The sequence below is a fragment of the Hippocampus zosterae genome, chromosome 6 (assembly GCF_025434085.1).
Source record: "Hippocampus zosterae strain Florida chromosome 6, ASM2543408v3, whole genome shotgun sequence".
Taxonomy (NCBI): Eukaryota; Metazoa; Chordata; class Actinopteri; order Syngnathiformes; family Syngnathidae; genus Hippocampus; species Hippocampus zosterae.
The window spans coordinates 11,452,929-11,471,716 of NC_067456.1; the positions used below are offsets into that span (position 1 = coordinate 11,452,929).

The 18,788-nt window shown below is 40.6% G+C and overlaps 1 protein-coding gene across 3 annotated transcripts in view; it reads left to right on the top strand.

The window, feature by feature from the left end:
- pcsk5b (proprotein convertase subtilisin/kexin type 5b) overlaps positions 1 to 18,788 on the top strand; it is an 80,762-nt gene that overhangs the window by 17,841 nt on the left and 44,133 nt on the right. For all 3 annotated transcript variants that reach the window (XM_052067800.1, XM_052067801.1, XM_052067802.1), the window contains exons 3-9: positions 1,658 to 1,813; positions 3,083 to 3,226; positions 5,816 to 5,892; positions 8,956 to 9,044; positions 9,791 to 9,963; positions 13,634 to 13,846; positions 16,652 to 16,752. In XM_052067800.1, the coding sequence (XP_051923760.1) occupies positions 1,658 to 1,813; positions 3,083 to 3,226; positions 5,816 to 5,892; positions 8,956 to 9,044; positions 9,791 to 9,963; positions 13,634 to 13,846; positions 16,652 to 16,752 (953 nt within the window). The remainder of the gene's footprint in view (positions 1 to 1,657; positions 1,814 to 3,082; positions 3,227 to 5,815; positions 5,893 to 8,955; positions 9,045 to 9,790; positions 9,964 to 13,633; positions 13,847 to 16,651; positions 16,753 to 18,788) is intronic.

An 18,788-nucleotide genomic window follows, 5' to 3' on the forward strand; every position in this document is an offset into this window, starting at 1 on the left:
GTAGCTGACCTCTGCCAAATTAAAACTACTGAGAATAGACTTGAGGTGCTGTCAATTTAGTTTGTGGATGTCGCAGTTGACTATGCTGAAAAAGCGATGCCTTCACTGTCTCCCGGAATTATGGCATAAATAGAAATGAAATGTTAATGTATGCAAATTGCAGTCATATACCCGTGGTTTTAAGTAGACAAGCGAATCTTAATCTATTGTGTTTTTGAGTTGGCTACACAGATGTAGCGTAGCAGCATTAGGCTAATAATGACTATTTGAGTGGGTATTTAATGCTTGTTCCCTCCCTGGTGGCCTCGTCTTCATCTTTTCCCGCATAGAAGGGACCTGAACGCCTCTGTAAAGAGCTACCCAATTGAGTTAAGTCACCCTTATTTATGAAATCAATTCTCTTTCACCAGCTATTTCTTTTCACTCCAGTGGAGACTTCTTTTCTTGGACCCTCCAGGGACTCGTTCTCCTCAAGCCTCCTCTCCTCCCGCCTTTATCTCGTCTCGCCGCCTACCAACCGTCCCGAGATGCCGGCAAATTGTTTCTGTGCATGAAAGCAGATAATCACGCCGCAGTAATTATGTCAGTCTCACACTCGATTCGTATCAACGCGTTGAAAAACGCGGCGGCTTTTTATGCACACATGCATTGTTCGGCAAGAAGACAGTTGTGCTCCCTGGAAATGATTCTCTTTGTAGTCTCAAGTTCTGTGCCAGCTTCATCATTAGATGCCATGACATGCGGCATTGTTGAATTGTTGAGTGAATAAAGATGTGGAAAAATGTTTAAAAAAGAAAGAAAGAAAAAACGGTAACAAAAACATCCCAACAACATCAAGGTTCCTTTTTTGTCTATTGATCTGAGTTGTTTCTACTTATGAACAGGCTTTCCCAAAGGAAATAATGGAAATGAATGTCTGTTGCCATCATTAAAACATTTTGTGCACATTTCAGATTTTAATTAAACCAATTTAAAAAAAGTTAAATGGTATCATTTTTCAGTTCTAATTGATTGACCTTTTAAAAATATTTTCTAAATTAAATATTTTCTAAATTAAATAAGATGTGTGTATTATATCTAGCTCTATCCATCCATCCATCCATCATCTACCGCTTATCCGGGGCCGGGTCGCGGGGGCAACAGCTTTAGCAGGGAAGCCCTATCTAGCTCTATTTTAAACCAATTGGTTAGTTTCACACTTAAAACAAAATCACTTCACCCCTGGAATGAATTGAAAATTTTAGGACGCGAAATCTGTTTCACTTGGCAACATGAAATTTGGTATATGTGTCTATTGTGAGTATACCCACAAAAAAAGTACCTATGCATGAAAAGACTTGGAAATCTTTTGGTTTGGAATGGCATATTTAGGGTCATTTTATCAATTTCCGAGAGACCTTAGAAAGCAAATTTAGCCTTTAGTTTTATAATTATAATAATAATAATAATACATTTCATTTATAAGCTTTTTGTGTAATTTTCATCAAATTTGAAACACAAATATTCAGACAGATGGGCGACCCTAAATTGCAAGAAAATAGACCTTTCACTTATCTTGGGTGACAATTTTTCGGTTTGCGAAGAGAGTCACAGAACGAATGAATTTCTTGAACTGTGGTTATATTCAATGACTTTGCATTCTAATGGAATGTGTTAGGTGGAGTGGATCCAGCAGCAGGTGGTGAAGAGGAGGATCAAGCGGGATTACAAGCAGGCTCCGCCCCTCTCTCTGTCCAGCCACACCCACAGCAGCCTAACCTTCCCCAGCAACATCTTCTACAACGACGCCAAGTGGAGCAGTATGTGGTACATTGTGAGTACACCACGGCCCCCAAACGTTTTTTCCCCTCAGTCAACTGTAATGCTAGTTTGTAGGTCAAAGTTCAGATGTGGTTGTTGGTTTCTGATTAGTGCTGGGTCAGAGGAGCTGAGGGATCTGTTTGTTTTTTTTTTTTGTGAATGGAAGACGAGTAAAGCCGTAGTGTAATGACAGTCGAACACCATTTGCTCCAGGACAGTGGTGGACGTCCCCACAAACAAAAATATTAGGACTTGTTTTTTTGGTGAAGTACACAAATATTAGGAAGAAAAAAACAATAAGCAACTATGCTGTAGTCTTTTCTGCTTTAAATGAGTCACCGTAGGTCGACACAACAGAGATTTGAGCTGCTTATCACAAGTTGTTTGCACACCCCTTCAGATCATTACTCTTTCTCGGCTGTTAGTGGTCCTCAGCTCTGTCAATGGTTAATGTTGTGTAGATAAATGCTAATACTTTGACCATCGCTTTAAATTGTTTTCTGGCTTTTGAACAGAACTCCCTGAACTGAATTGTGTGGGGGTAAAAACCTTCCATACACATTTTGATGCTAAAAAATGCGTGGTTTAATGGTTAGACTTTTTCGGTTCATTCAAAAATATTTTTATGTTCGCATACTGTGTGTGTTACAATAAAAACTCCAAAATATACCTCACACAAAAGTTCTCGGTGTACCTTACTTGAGCATTTAGCTTTTTCTTTGGCTTTTTTTTTTGTCGCATGCTGAAAGGAGCAGCCTCAACATGAAGCGGAGTGACATTCTCACTAGGGCTTTGTGATTATGGGTAGAAATTGTGATCATGATTGATATTGAATTCCTGATTAATAAAAATGTATATTAATTGTTCCAAAAGTTCTATTTTTTTCAACTGCCAAAACTTAACTACCCAATACTTTACAACACTTTATTCTTTAACTTTCTTTCTTTTTGTCAAGTACAAAATGACCTTGTAAATATGTCAAATTCAAGCTTTTTGTATTTTCACTCGTTTACACTCACAACTTTGCTGCATTGCATCTCTGTGCACATTCAAACCATGAAAAAGCATCTCCCTCCTATGTCGTTATCGTGTTTATTTTTTCTGACATAGTTCTATTTTTATTTTAACAAGTGTTGGGACTTTCTTGGCTAAACTGGGGCCTTGGGAATCATGTTTTGTGCAGTATTATGTGAACATGTGTGTTTTATATTTATATTTGGATTTTATTTGTATCCTTGACCATTAACACGCAATCATCTTTGATGTATTTTGGCTGCTACAGCACTGCAATGATGATGTGCACAACTGCCAGTCGGACATGAACATCATGGGAGCATGGAAGCGGGGCTATACAGGCAAAGGTGTGGTGGTGACCATCCTGGACGACGGCATCGAGCGCAACCACCCAGACCTCGCTCAGAACTACGTGAGTGTGTATGTATGCTATTTTGTGTGTGTGTGTGTGTGTGTGTGTGTTTGTACGGACAGTTATTTTGCATCAACCCATTCAGAAATATAGACATATCCCTTTTTCCATGAGGAAAAGCCAGGGAGTAACTGTAGTGTTCTCAGTGCGTAGATGCATATCATTGCTGTTATGTACTTCAGGTAGTTCCCGGTTTGAATTCTTTTGCTAACCGAAACAGCATCAACTACCGACGTGTGAAACAGTCCCCTAATGAACTTAAGAACCATTTTTCCTTCTTTTTTTTTTCGTGAAATGTACTTGTGCCTCAACATATGAGTAAAGTTCTGAGCTCCTGATGTCATCTGACCACACCCGTAAAAGGCACACATCAAAACACAAATACTACTCTGCGTGTATTTGCGTGCGTGTACACGCACATACATGCATACATACAGGAGTGTATGTCTAAGAGACAAAATTTTCATTAAATGCGGTTCATAAAATGAGTTTGTCTGTACATTCTCTGATGTTTTATGTTTATAAATGACACCAATATCAATGAATTTGGGACATTGTTGAAAAAGTATATAAAAACAGAATACAATAATAATTTCCAAATTCGTTTCAATCTATACTGACTTGAATACACTAAAAAGATATTGAATGTTCAAACTAATTAAGGTTTTTTTTTTGTTTGTTTGTTTTTTTACAAATATTCTCTCATTGTGGATTTGATGCCTGTTACATGTTCCAAAAACGCTGGGAAAGGGGCAACTAAAGTCTGGGAAAGTTGAGAGATGCTGGAGAACCCCCCCCCCCCCCCCCCCGCCCCAAAAAACAACAAAACACCTACCTGTTTGGAGAATGCCGCATGTGACCAGGTTAATTGGAAACCGATCAGTCTCATGATTGGGTATAAAAGAGCAACTCCGAAAAAGGATTTCATCTCCAATGGTCCATAATGACATAACAAACGTCAGAGAATCTGGAAAAATCTCTCCTTGTAAAGCCGAAAACCACATTTGCCTCTGACCTTGGACGCACATTGAATTATGTAAAGAAAGTTGAAGATGACTAAACAGCGGTAACCCTGGACTGTTGAACACTGAAGCTGTATGTCAAGTAACAATAGCAAAGTCTTCAATCTACAAAGTTTCAACAATTAGTATACTCAGTTCCCAAATGCTTATTGAGTGTTTTTAAAAAGAAAGGTGATGTAAAACAACAGTTAACATGGCCCAATGTGTTTGCGGCATCAAATTGTGTGAATATTTGGGATGAAAAAAGTCCATTAATTTGAACATTTAATATCTTGTCTTTGTTGTGTATTCAATTGACCAAAGGTAAAAAAAGCAAATAATTTCATTCAGTTTTTAATCCGTTTCACACAACGTCCCAACTTCATTGGAATTGTCATTGGAAATTACCTGCAGAGGCTTTTGTAAAACTTGAACTCTTGCAAACTGTGTGTGTGTCTTTATGCATGTGTACATGCGTGCCTTTGTTCCGTTTACCTCGAAAACCTTATTCAATTTATAACAATCTATCTTTGCAAGCAATTGTCTTTGATGATAGTAAACATTCAAATTACAAAGGGAATATATTTCTTTAAGGAGAATTATATGAGAATGGCTCTTGCCAAGGTACAGCTCAGCATTCCTGAATGTATGTGGCAAAGGCAACATAGATTTGAAATAAATATTCATTAAGTTAGGTTTTTATTTTTGAGAGAAATTCATATTTAGCTTGTTTTATTCTTTGAACACAATGATTTTGTGTGCAACTGATGCGTGGTTCATCATGTGCACTCATATAATGGACCTTTGTTTTGAAATTGGAAAAAGGCATTTTGTTTTTCCAAGACCGAAGGGTTCGATGAATGCCACTGTGCCCAGCAAAACAGCAACACCAAAGTGCAGTATGGAAACTGCTATAGTGTCTTACAACATTAATGTGTACCATGCACAATAGTAAAGATAAAGATTTAATATGTTGTGTATAGTATGACGGAATCCTTAATTTATTGGAGAACATGAAGACAAATTATGGATGTCATTAATTGTGTTGTTGGACCTTGGTCCCCAACTGTACCGAATCGGAACCAACTCCTACCTTGAAACCATAACACCCAACACCTCCCCTTTTTTTCCAATGGATAAAATTAACATGGTCAGATTGCTTTATTTTGAATTACAGTAAGTGCCGTCTTACATTACATTCCTCATACTTGTGGGTGTGCAGGTATGTGGCGTTTGCCTCCTCGTGTGCGTCTGTGGTTACGCTGTACGTGCATGTTGAGGTATGCTTAATACACGCGCATACACATTCACACCGACAGGCTCAATCGGAAGTTGTTGGCCCGAGGCTGCAGGTGAGGCGAAAATGATTCATACTCCTGTTTATGAATTTGTTAGGCTAAGCTTTAGTTTGATGCCAACAAAAAGCCGCCTTTTTCGATGACGGCACACGTGCAAATCATTGGTGGAGGCACAGCCTTTTCCTGTTTTTTGTCCTTGTTCTTGTTCTCATTGTTCTTCTTCTCCTTCTGTCCATTTACGCTTTTTCATTTTTTCCTCCTCCTTCTAACCACTGTGTCTCCTTCTCCAGGACCACCAGGCCAGTTTTGACGTGAACGGCAATGACCTGGATCCCATGCCACGCTATGATGCAACCAACGAGAACAAGTAAAGGAAAAAAAGCCCTTTTAATCCCAAATTGAAATCAATATATATTCTGTATTCCACTCATATAGTGTCACTTGCATATTGCTCATTTGCAGCGGTTGCAAGGAGTCTAATGTGGGCTATCTCAATGATAAATAGACACCTCCCTTACTTAGAATAGACCATGCCCAGCTGCAAATAGTGAAAAACTGTGAGTACCGGTAATTGACATGCACCAGACCCCCACCCCTCGTACTGGGTTATACGTGCCTATATAAATGCTCAACTTCTCAAGAATAACTCCCCCCCCCCCCCAAAAAAAAAATCAAGCCAAAATAAAGAGTGAGTATTACACATGCATGAAATTCTCCACATTGTATACTATTACCGGTATCTAGTGGTTTACTTTCATTCCAATATGATGTGTAATGTCTAATGTTACAAGCTGTTATATAAAAACATGATTGTCACTGCTCAGTGCTCACAGAGAATCATGATGGTGACGTGATTTGTGCCAAAGTCGGCTTTTGTGATACTAGTCCCGGAATTTTATGACACTACTTTCCTATTTAGAGAGGGCTTTGGTGCCATCTTGTGGCATCCTACGTCATTACACAAACTGCATACAAATTGAAATGTTCGATTATTTCAAAGATTTTAAAACTGAATGTGGCCTGAAATTAGGTGGTCACCTACAAATTTTACATGCAGGTGAATACCGTACATGTTACACAACTAACCAGTTGCCGTAGAACGTGGGAATTAACTCAGCAGTCTAGATTTCTACTGTGTGTGTGTGTGTGTGTGTGTGTGAGAGAGAGCGCGCGTGTGCGTGCGTGTGTGTGAAGAGACATGCGGCACACAGATGCCACTTTAATTAGCCTGGTTTTATTTTGTGTCTGTGGTGTTTAATGTGCCTAGACAAAATAACTTTGTCTGTGGCTTTACTGTAGTTTCCGCAAGTGAAGGGTTTCCCCCCCCCCCCTTTTTTTACGAGCTCGAGACACTGTAAGATGACACAGCACGGCATAAGAGCGACGTAGCTTGCTGCGATAGGAGTGTGCCTCTTGTTCCACTGACTGTAAATCTATGGCAGCCCCAAACTCCATTCTGGCTTCAGCCATCGAAACAAGTGAGACGCAGATGTGCGGAAAATGGAAAATACGAGCAAAGTACAAAGAGCGAAACGATGGCCAGACTGAAGATTTTATGGATTAGTAAAGTGCAATGAAGTGAGGGAAGACGACTGAAAGCCAGTTTGGCTCATTAAGCACCGCCAAGGAGACTGCTAGTGATTTAAATTTGTTACAAAAATTCTAAACTTTCATTCAAAATAGGCCTCGTGTTCATTTTTCCCTATGCGGACACCAGTGAGTCAACGCGTGACTGCCAGCATGATCAAAGCGACGTCTGCTCGGCAAGCGTCATCGTCGATCGAGTGCAGCATCACGTCTTCCATCCCAGATGCTCAAATGGGAAAAATCAGTGCAGACATGTGGGAAACTTTAATTATTGAGGCCACACATGTATAAAGCAATACCTCGAAGGTGGAACACATTCTGTTTCAGGATGCTGGTTCACCACTGACAAAATTTATTCAGTTCCAGTTCGAGTTGAGGCTTGATTGATTTTTGGCTTTGCGTTTGGGGGAATGGGCAAGCTTCATAAACGCTGCCACTCGAGTGAAGTGAAAAAAATAGCGCAATTACTGAAAGGTGATGTAGTGCTGATGCACGTGGTCAAGTAGAGCTGCAATTGCTGATGCACTTTATTCATTGAACAAGACAAACATCCATACCCACAAACACAACATGCAAAAAGTTGTTGTAGGCCACAAAACTCATACCCAGGTGCTCACTTTACTCCTGATGTCACTTATGAAGCCACATCCCTTCAAGGCACACCTCTAACACATGAATACTAAAGTATCTGCAGTAAATACATTTTACAAAACTTGTTTCTGTCATTACATTCCTTTATATTATGTTTTTGTACAATACAATGCTATTTTTATTGATTGAAAACAAGTAATCCTGGTTAGTGTGCGTGTGTGCTTGTGTGTGTAACAGTGAGCTGGAGCTCAGCGCCGAGTGTGTATACTTCGGCTGGCATTTGGCCATCTTCCACGTCGCTCAGCATTCTGGTTGTCATCTTCTTGCCGGCAAGTGTATGCAAAACGATGGGCTGGATCTACTCAGCGAGTGCGTGCCTCACAGTAGGCTGCATCTCGCTCGCGAGTGTGTGGATTCCGGCCAGCTTTTGGCCATCTCCTCCTCTGCATTGCTCAGAAGGCATTCTGTTCAATGATAACTTCCAGTTGTTCTCGGAAGTACACTACAGATGTTTTATTCATCAAGTGACAGTGTATCACTTTTTTCTTGACTACCTCTGGTGATGTACCTTCAGAATATGATCAGTGGGAAGTTTAACTATTACAGCAGCCATAGCTCTCCCTCTCTAAGTGCACCATCAAAAAGACTTAGCGTAGGTGTGACATTGGGACACAGCATGAAACTGCTCTGGTTGTAGAGTAAGCCATTTTAAACTAAAAAGAAAAACTTTCATAGGTAGGAGGCGTAAGTTCGGTTTGCATGCAGATGTTCTCTGCAGAAGGTGTGTGTGTGTGTGGGGGGGGGGGGTCTAAATGGGATTTCTTTTATTGCTCATTTCTACCTTCAAGGTACTCAAAGCACTTGAGTATTCATTCAACTACTGATGATGCAGCATCAGGAGCAATTGGGGATGGAGCATCTTGTTCAGTGAAACTTCAACATTGTCACAGTGGCTCAAAATGAACAGCAGAATCTTTGCGTTGGGCGATGAGCACTCTGCCACTTGTGCCATGCTACTGTGTGTCTCTGCATCTTGGAAGTAGCGTTTTTATTTGTTTTTAAGGTTGTCTTCCATTGCCATTGCAACATTGACCGGTGGTATGTTACTCTACTGTGTACCTGTGTGTTTTTGTGTCGACATGTTGGCGTGTATGTAGTATTGCAGTTGTATATACACAGTTGGCCTCATGTGACTCGCCGTTTGTGCCATGTGTTAAACGGTGTAATAACTTGCATGTGGTCTCTTCCCCAGACATGGGACACGGTGTGCAGGAGAAGTGGCTGCGTCAGCAAACAACTCGCACTGCATTGTCGGAATTGCCTACAACGCCAGAATAGGAGGTGGGCCTAATAGGGTTTCATATATTTGAATGTCATATTTGTGTTATTCAGCAGAGAGATGTCCTCAATTTTGACAGATATTTTACACCACGGTTGTAGTGAGCAAAATGAGCATGTGATCATTAAAAGGTTGTGTCAGTAATATACTATACAGATAGGTGCAAGTCTCAAATCTTAACCTTGAATTTTCAAGTACCGGTCAGTCCCAAGTTATTGTGGCAAATCTCAAGCAATTCAAGCAAAGTCCTGACTACATTTCAAGGAAGTCGAGTCAGTTCCTCACTTGGGTAAAGCAGGTCATAAGTCAACTCATACAGTCCTGCTGAGTCACACCATATGTATACTATATAACATACATAAATGTATCTTTAGCTATATAGTGTGTATATGCTTGTAGTCACAAGGATTTGTTTGGGTTTGTTTGTTTGCTTTCCTGGTGTCAAATAAAATTGGATCTGTAGCTAACTCGACTAATGGAGAATTACGTTATATTGTAAACATTATCCATGACATAAAAATAAAGCCAACCCAAATTTATGTAACACATTTTAGAAATAATCATAGAGCAGTAAATATGAAAACGATCCTCCATTGTTAGAAAATTACAAACATTCTGTTTCTTATGCTTTGGTGACCATGCTAATACATTTACATAGTACAGTACTTAACTAACGTAATGCACTGTCTGAAAATGTTACTGTGGTTTATTGATAATCATCCCTGCGGTGTGTTGTTCTCTGCGTCAGGTGTGCGCATGCTGGATGGGGACGTGACGGACATGGTGGAGGCCAAGTCACTGAGCTTGCAGCCGCAGCATATTGACATCTACAGTGCCAGCTGGGGGCCCGATGATGATGGCAAGACGGTCGATGGACCCGCAGCTCTGGCCAGGCAGGCCTTTGAGAATGGCATCCGCATGGTGAGGAAATGTTTTTGCAACACCAAATAATGAAAAATATGAAAAGTGCAGCAGTATTAGAAATATGTATTGAATATCTGGGAAAAATGTGCTAACATAAGAAAAAAAATCTAATACGGTGGTAGTTTGACTTTGGGTATAATAAGTGTATTGAGTTGGACTGTACATACTGTGGTAGTCGAAGGTTGGATGTGTGCCTTTTAAGAGCTGGGGCCTTGTCTGCGACATTAGTAGGTAGAGCTACTTGGGCACAATGTCTGATGTTGGTTGAGTCTGACAGCAGCTCCTTGCAAGTGTTCTCAGTTTCTTTTTTTTGTGTTTGACTCGTTCAATAAATGGACAAAGAAGATATATGTATTGCATGTGCTCAAGAATGTTTACATAATATGCATAAATCTGTGCAAACGCAAGAGAGATTCACGCAGAGCTTCTTGAAGTCCGGTGTTAATGCTGTTAGCCACAACTCCTCACATGCCGGTTTAGTGCCGCAAGTACATTATCTGAAAAAAGACCGAATGTTCCCCTTGCTCACAGCCATGAGGGACTGGTAGACATGTCTCCTCCTTGCTCAACTTTCTTTCCCAGCATGACATCCCAGTTTCTTCTTCCTCAGCTCACAGGGAATGCCAGGTCACACTCCAGGAGCCGTTGTAGTGTTAGCAAGGAGTGCTAACAGCTGATCCTGACTGTAAATAAAAGAACCATGGCTCATGATTCACGCTAGTACAGATTAAGATTAAGATATCCTTTGTGCATCCATGTAGAAGAAGCACACTGAGATTCTGAAATACAAACAAAGGCACGAGGTAAAAAAAAATAAAAAAGAGAGAGAAGCCCAAAGTACGCTGCAGTTGCTGAAATATGTTGCCGCTCTCATAGCACTTGTGATCAAAGATTATTTTTATTAAGATTATCATGATTAGACTGCTGGTTACATGCTTTGTGTTGCCACGTTGGTTAGCAAAAGTTAAAATGGGTTTGGCAGTTAACTTTTTAATGTTTCTACCTCAAGAGGATCACTTTGTAAGATCTCAAAATCTCAATTTCCCCGGTAATCAAAATTTCAATATGGGTTGGCGCTGCTTCTCTCTATGGTGCTCCTTTGACAGACAAACGGCACGGGGGAAAAAATCGAGGAAAAATGCCTAACAATGTAAAATGGCTATGTGTATTGCTGGATCTTGGCTCACTTGAGTTAGAGTTGAAAAGAGAATTTCAAATGAAACATGGAGACGATGTTGAATATGGTTTGCGTAATAAATAATGTAAAACAGATGCAAAAGCTTGTCATTAAGAGTCATCTATTATTCACAGGGAAATTAAGGAAAATGTTGAAGATTGCCTGAAGTGTTAACACAAGTGGGGAGAAATCATTAGTGAAGTATTTCTTGCCAAATCCTGCAAAGAAACGTTAAAGGGGCCATATTCTGTGGTTGGGAGTTTAAATCTGGGCGGTGGCCTTCTTCTGTGGAGTTTGCATGTTTTCCCCGTTCTCACGTGTGTTTTCTCCAGATACTCTGGTTTCCTCCAACTTTCCAATCACTTGTGTGTTAGGTTTGTTTAACACTCTAAATTGTACTTAAGCGTGAAGGTTGGTGGGAATGCTTGTTTGTCATGTTCCCAAACATTGGTTAGCCTCGACAAGATGGATGGATGGGTGGGTTGATACAAAGTTCAGTATTAGTGGAATGCCCACCTCTAGTATTTGCATTTGATGATGTATCTGCTGCATGCATCACATGCATGGATCAACTCCACTAATTAACAAGTGGAATTTTGTGTCTCGGTGACAAAGTGCTTTATACACGTGTGAAAATGCAATCCTCGTGTTTATTGTCTTTCTGGGGGTTCACTTATAGCACACTTGGGCAAGGCTTAAAAAATACCATAAAAATTGTGCTTTGATTATTATTGGCATATTTCATGAGAAAGACATCTTGGGACTGTTTTAAGTGATGAAAAAAGCATACTGTCTCCTCTTAATGTAACAATGCTTCCAAATCTCAATGTCTTGGCATATCCAAGAAATAATGTAAGCAGCACAGATGGCAAGTACACATTTTCTGTATCCATCCATCCATCCATCCATCCATCCATCCATCCATCCATCCATCCATCCATTTCCTAATCCACTAATCCTCACAATGGTCGCGGGCATGCTCGAGCCGATCCCAGCTGTTTTTGGGCAGTAGGTGGGGTGCACCCTGGAATGGTTGCTAGCCAATGACAGGGCCCCCCTAGACAAACAACGATCCGCACTCACAGTCACACCTAGGGACAATTTGGAGCGTTCCATTAACCTGCCATGCATGTTTTTAGAATGTGGAATGAAACCGGAGTACCCAGAAAAACCCCACACAGGCATGGGGAGAACATGCAAACTCCACACAGGGAGGCCGGAGCCGGAATCAAACCTTTTACCTATGCACTGTGAGGTGGATGTGCTAACCATTTGACCCACCGTGCTGCCCGGATAATCGATAGTTAAGTAAAAGTACAAGTACTTGTGCAAATAAAAACTGGTAAAAGTACTCATTCAACTTCATTACTTAAATCAAAGTAAAAAAAGTACACTGTCTGAAATGTATTGAAGTACAAAGTACCTGCATTCATACATACGCACACGCACACATACACGTGTGTGTACGACATGTATGTGTAATTGTATGTATGAATATTACCAAACTGGCTAGCATTGGCTTTCGAAATCAGTTACTGAAGCTTTGCTCATGTTTGATTATTTTGAAGGCCAGAAGCTCTCGATTTTTAAGATGCAATTCTTCTTGGCACAGACACAACATCAAACAATTCTCTTAAATCAGGCCACAGATGGGGAACACTCTGTTGCGACTTTGTTGTTGGTTTATGGTGCTTGATGTTTCCCCTGTTTTTTTCCACCTCATGGGACCTTGTTTAATCAAGATCCCACATGTGGTTGACTTTATATTCTCAATATACGTATGTTTTGTTGTGTCATGTCCAAAAGTAAAAGGCCAATTTTGACAAAGTAAGGAGTATCGTGTTTTTAAATGTAGGGTGTGAAAATAAAGTTGTCAGAAAAAATAAACACTTTCGTACAAATGAAAAATACTGCAACCAGACATGTATTTGCTATTTCCCTCAACTGATTCTCAGAGACACTTTTTTTTTTGGTCTCATAAAAAAAATAAAAAATTGAACATTATTTGAACAGCATTTCTTCCAAAGGTGACTCGATAATATATTTTGAGTATTACAGCTGAATTATTTGTTAAACCTACAGGACGTCTTGCCAGCGAAAGTTGCAGACCCCATGAAAAATGCATCCCGCTAACAACAAGCAATTCAAAAACAATCTGCATTGTTGCCCCCCCTTCCAAACCTCACCGGAGAGTTCTGATCTTTCACTTTCAAAAGTCTTTGTAAGACACAGATACCACAAACTACTCCCCGGGGCCTTAAATAGACCCCTGCTCCAGTCTGTCCTACTAACAGTGTCTGTTCTGTCCACGACTGTAATGGGAGGAATGCAGAGATCAAATTTGTGTGTATGTATTTGACAAATGAAGATGATTCTTTTTTTTCTTGATTGCTATTGAGCCAGTAACCTCCCTCTGAGCATCTCTAAAAGAATCCCTAAAAATTGAATGATGAGTAAGCAAGCTTGTTTTTTCAAATCCCCCATTCCTAGGGGAGGAAGGGCCGGGGCTCGATCTTCGTGTGGGCCTCAGGCAACGGCGGCCGAAGCCGCGACCACTGTTCCTGCGATGGCTACACAAACTCTATCTACACCATCTCCATCTCCAGCACGGCTGAGAGCGGGCGCAAGCCCTGGTACCTGGAGGAGTGCTCATCCACGCTCACCACCACCTACAGCAGTGGCGAGAACTACGACCGGAAAATTGTAAGCACGAACCTTGGGCTGGAGGGGTAATGAGGGGCTTTGAAGTCCACCTACTCAGACTTGGTTGTTCACCAAATCAACCAGTAACCATTCAGAGAAAAAAGTGGTCTTTGAATGGTTACAAATGACTGTGGTGAGTCGGGCCCAAATTTACGAGTTTTAGGCATAGGTATCAAATTAGGACCTTGGAATGGGATGTTGACCCATGAATTTTAAACCAGAAATAAATGTATCTTCTAATTAACAAATCTATCGGACTTGTTTTAGTTCACCTAAGTGGATTGAATTTTTTTTCCCCCAAAAAAGGTTGATGGTTGAACTTCTTGAATTGTAGCTCAAAGCTTTAGTCGGAAAAGCTTTGGACCAAAAGGTATTTTTTACTCCACTTGGCTTGACCCACTTCCACCTCATCGTAACTACGGTCCACAGGGATGAAAAATGCAAGTTAGTCTGGCACAGTCCCGCTACATTCCTCGCACTGATGCTACAAGCGGACACACACAGTAACCTGGTTGCTTTCTACAAATGAGCCATTTTTGCGTGTCACTCTAATCTACTCCAAAGACATTCTGTGCTGCAGCACATTTTTAGTGCTTGTGTGTTTGTGTTGGGATAATCCCTCCAAGTTTTCAGTTCAGCAAAGGTCCTTTGATCAGGGCTCAGACGAGGGGCTTGCCAAACTTTCTCTTGGCTTGCAGTCTGCCTTGCTCTAGAAGTCCATATGATTTGGCCAAAGCAGACCATAATCCAACTACAATGAACCCTCGCTTTTCATGGAGGTTAAGGACCAAGACCTGCTGTGAATCGTAACATCCACACTCGGCACTGCATGTAATGCAGCCAAGCCAGCCCTTTATTTCTCGCACAAATTAGTTTGATTTCATAACAATTAAGCCCTGAAAATTTGAGCTCTTCAAGGCCGGATCTCACTGAGTGACGAAAGTTTGCAAGTGTTTGCGCTCATAGTAAAGATTGTTTTTCTTCGGGGATCGGTCAAGGTTCTAAATCCTCGCAAAATGTTTGCCAACAATTTGAATGGTCTCAAGCAGTTCAAAATTTGACAGTGACAAGAAACCGGTTTACAACCATTAAAACTGTTCGGGAATGTATGGCAACATTGAACAGTGAACATTCAACAGTGAACAAACCCTGTCCCAAAAGAAACATTCGCTGTGTGCGCACCCTCTTGGAAACCTTCACCTCTCAATGAGACTGGTTTAAGTGTAGAATTTTTTTTCTTTCCAAAATGTGCTCCAAATGTAAACCCTTGGTGCCTGACACACGCTCATACCTTGGAAGGGCCCTTCTCTTGACCGTAATTTCTGTCTTCACATGACCAAAGAGGCAAATTGAGCCTTATCTGAGAACCACAAATCATCGAGAAATTCCGGGTAGACATGATTATTTTTAAATCACAAAACCAACAACATGACAACTATTATGTTTGATCTGAATTTTGTAAGGCTACATACAAATTTAGGTCCATAATCAGAATTGCCTCAGTGATTCCAGGGGAATGTCTAGCTCCAAATTGACTTCTTAAGGCTTTAAGTGACTGAGTCCTTGACAGCATAAACACTCACAGCCGCCTTAACACTCGAACATCTTCCAGGTTGCACCCCATCCGCTTTAGAGCTCAGGACAATTCCTTTTGTCCTTAACTTGCTCACCCCACTGTAAATCAAAGCTTGCCCGGAAAACAGTTGAAACTGAACTGCCTTTGAAATTTTAACCTGGTCTGAAAATAGGTCTCCAGGCAGAAAGTCCTCGGCTCAATTGTCCAAAACATTTTCAGAAAAAAGCAATCGACAATTCTTTTTGTTATCCTTTCCTTTAGAATAATCTGAAAAATGAGATTGAAAATCATTATTAGCAACAATTTCATCAGCTGTACTTTGGGTTGCAGTCATTGTATTGTTTACTGTCTGGCAGGCCAGCTATCAACTGGTCGCCGTGGCTAGCTACTATTTCCCATCGCACCTTAGAAAGATCTCAGTGTTTGGGCAACATCTTAAAACGTTACAGAAAGAGCACAAAAATACACGACAGGTGTGAATATGTGCACTTTGCAGCAAATTGTTTGTTATAGTCTTCAGAAAAAGTCTCAAGTAGGTGAATATGTGAATGGTGAACCCTGACTCGGCAGCAGTTTACCGTTTTTAGATGCACATTTGCTGTTCACAAATGACAAATTCACTTATTCAGCGCGAGACAAAATTCACATATTCTTATTGTTGGGTTTTTTTTTGGGTGGTCTTTCTGAAAGATCCTAAAATTGCACAGGATGACTGTCTAATGCCAGGTTCAGACCAAACGGAAAATGTTTGCCTTTGCAGAGGTAGTTGCGCCGAGACAGGAAAAATAAGTGTTTTTCAGTGTGTGTGTTTTTGTGAAATGGATTACCGGTAAGTTGGCTTTCGTTTCCGATTGGCTGTCACAATGCAATTTGGATTTTCAAAACGCAAGTGAATGGGCGATCAAGCAAATTTTCGGGTGCTTCGCCACCAATTGTCAAACGTATCCTCCACTCTTCCCAGCACGGATTTGTGCTTATTCGGGCAAACGGCGTTGACTACGGTATATGTAATTGCGCCACGAGAAATGTGCAGCTTGCAGCATTAACTACTGAAGTAGTACAGTATAGATTGGTATCAGTATCATTTGTTGGTGGTGCATCTCTTCTGAAAGCTTAGCTTGGACTGATGGCTTGAATTCTTTGGAGGTATTGGGTCGAGAGAGTCACTGTATCAAAGATAGAATCTGAGGTTTCAGGTGCATCACCATTGTTTCTCCCTCACCATGCAGATCACAACAGACCTGAGGCACCGTTGCACGGACAGTCACACCGGTACGTCGGCCTCTGCTCCCATGGCTGCCGCCATCATCGCTCTGGCTCTGGAAGCCAAGTAAGATCCACTTAACTGCATCCCTTTCGCTTCATTCCTTTTTCACTTTGCTTACATTCTTATGTCTCGCTGATGGAGAGAGGGAGATCATTTGCCCGGAAGTCTTGTGTTGGTCACGGCATCCATTTGAGTTGAAGGATCCATTTGAACCATCCTCCTGCCAGTTGACACCTAGTGTCCAGTCAGCATTTTTCTTGCTAGCCTCATTCGAAAGTTGTGACAATGTGAATATAATGGATAATAATTGGGCTGCCTATGAGACTCCATAATCTCCATTTTAGTCACTACCCTTAGTCTCCTCCTGAATGAAATGTCAATTTACCACGACAAACTGCCAATACTGTTATTCAAAATAAATACCACTTGTTGTTGTTTGTAAAGTAACATCAGTGTAAAATAAAGTAACATTTGTGTCTCCCGTAGCTCTGCTTTGCTAAAGCAATTTTCATCTCCTTGTGGATAAAATCTGACTGGAGAATTCAAGAGACCTTCACTGATGCTCTTTTTTACCGTTTCTTGTTCTGATTTATGCGCTTAATGGGGATATGTTTATTCACAAATTATGAATTGATTAAGCCGGTCCTAGACGACTTCAATTTTCGCCCGTTGTCACGTGCCGAGCTGCTCAATTAGTTGAGGTCATTTAGTTTAACCCGGATAATCTGCTTTTAATCTCCAGCAGTAGAAAATATTCTGGCTTTCCTGGTATAGTGGACTGGGCACGTACTCTAAGCCTGTTTCCTCAACAAGATTATTGACACACGGACTCTCTGCTCGCCTGCCTTTCCTTCCTCCCCTTATCTTTTTTCTTCTTCTCTTCTTCAAATCCACTTGGATAAACTTGCATGCACATGCAGAATAGGAAGCATCAATCGCTTTCAACAGATTCTCTGATAATATCAGCTGGTAACTGATGAACCAATGCCATTGCGGTGAACCAGCTGTTGTGCGGTTTGCTAGTGTGAAAGAGCTTTTCAAAGTTTGGGTGAAACGGAAAAGGCCTCGGGCATAGAGATGAGCTGATTACAAGGTCACAATGACCTCACAAAAACATCTTTTTGTACTCTAATGGTAGACGTATACATCAAACTACTTCAAACTCTGGGTTCCCTCAGCACAACAGCGGTACGGTGCGACTGAATGAACCGCACGATAAAATAATTATCTCAATATTGTGGCAAGTTGGCAAGATGGAAAAGCTCCTGATGCTTTGTAAAAAGTCATGACATTGTAAATAAAAATAAAAGCACAAAATTGTGTTTTGGAACATAACAGCAGTGACAGAGTAACTTTTATTTTCAAATGATCCTATTGGCTCAGCGATGCAAAGTATCATGGTCTATGTATTACGTCTGATAACGTAATAACACTTGAGGCACTTACTTGCTAACGTACTCATACATTGTGAATTGAGTCGATTTGTGGAGGAACTCAAACAGGTTACGTTCCCCTTCATCCGGCGATTAGTGTGGATCTTAAACAGGTGGCCAAAACACGCAAAATTCATATCAAATTGCATGAATACACTAACCTCCAGAGGGTGCTGAAACTGCACAAATGGATCAATAACCTGGCCTATTTAAAAGATGTGGTGCTTTTAATATCGTGACATGATGACGACGATATCGTGGCAATTTTAACATCGCAAAATCACAGATATCGTTCCAACCCTGTCATCTATGTCAGTGTAAGTAATTAAGTTGTTTTTAGCATCCTTAATTTGTGATTGTACATGATTGTTGATATTGGTGGTAACAGTTAGCGAGAGCAATATTATAGACTGGCCACAGCTACAGTCAGGAAGATGATTCAGTCCGTGTGCACACCAAATAAACAGGTTTGTGAGGCGAGGAGTCTTTCGCTTCGAATTTTATTATTTTTAATTAATCAGAATTATTGAACAAAGTAATGAAATGAAAATGTTTTAAACTGTTTGCTTTGCCACCAGTAATTTACTGATTTTCATTATATACAACAAATCAATGTATTATTTCATGAGATAAAGGAATAAAAAAATCAATTAAAATGCATAGATT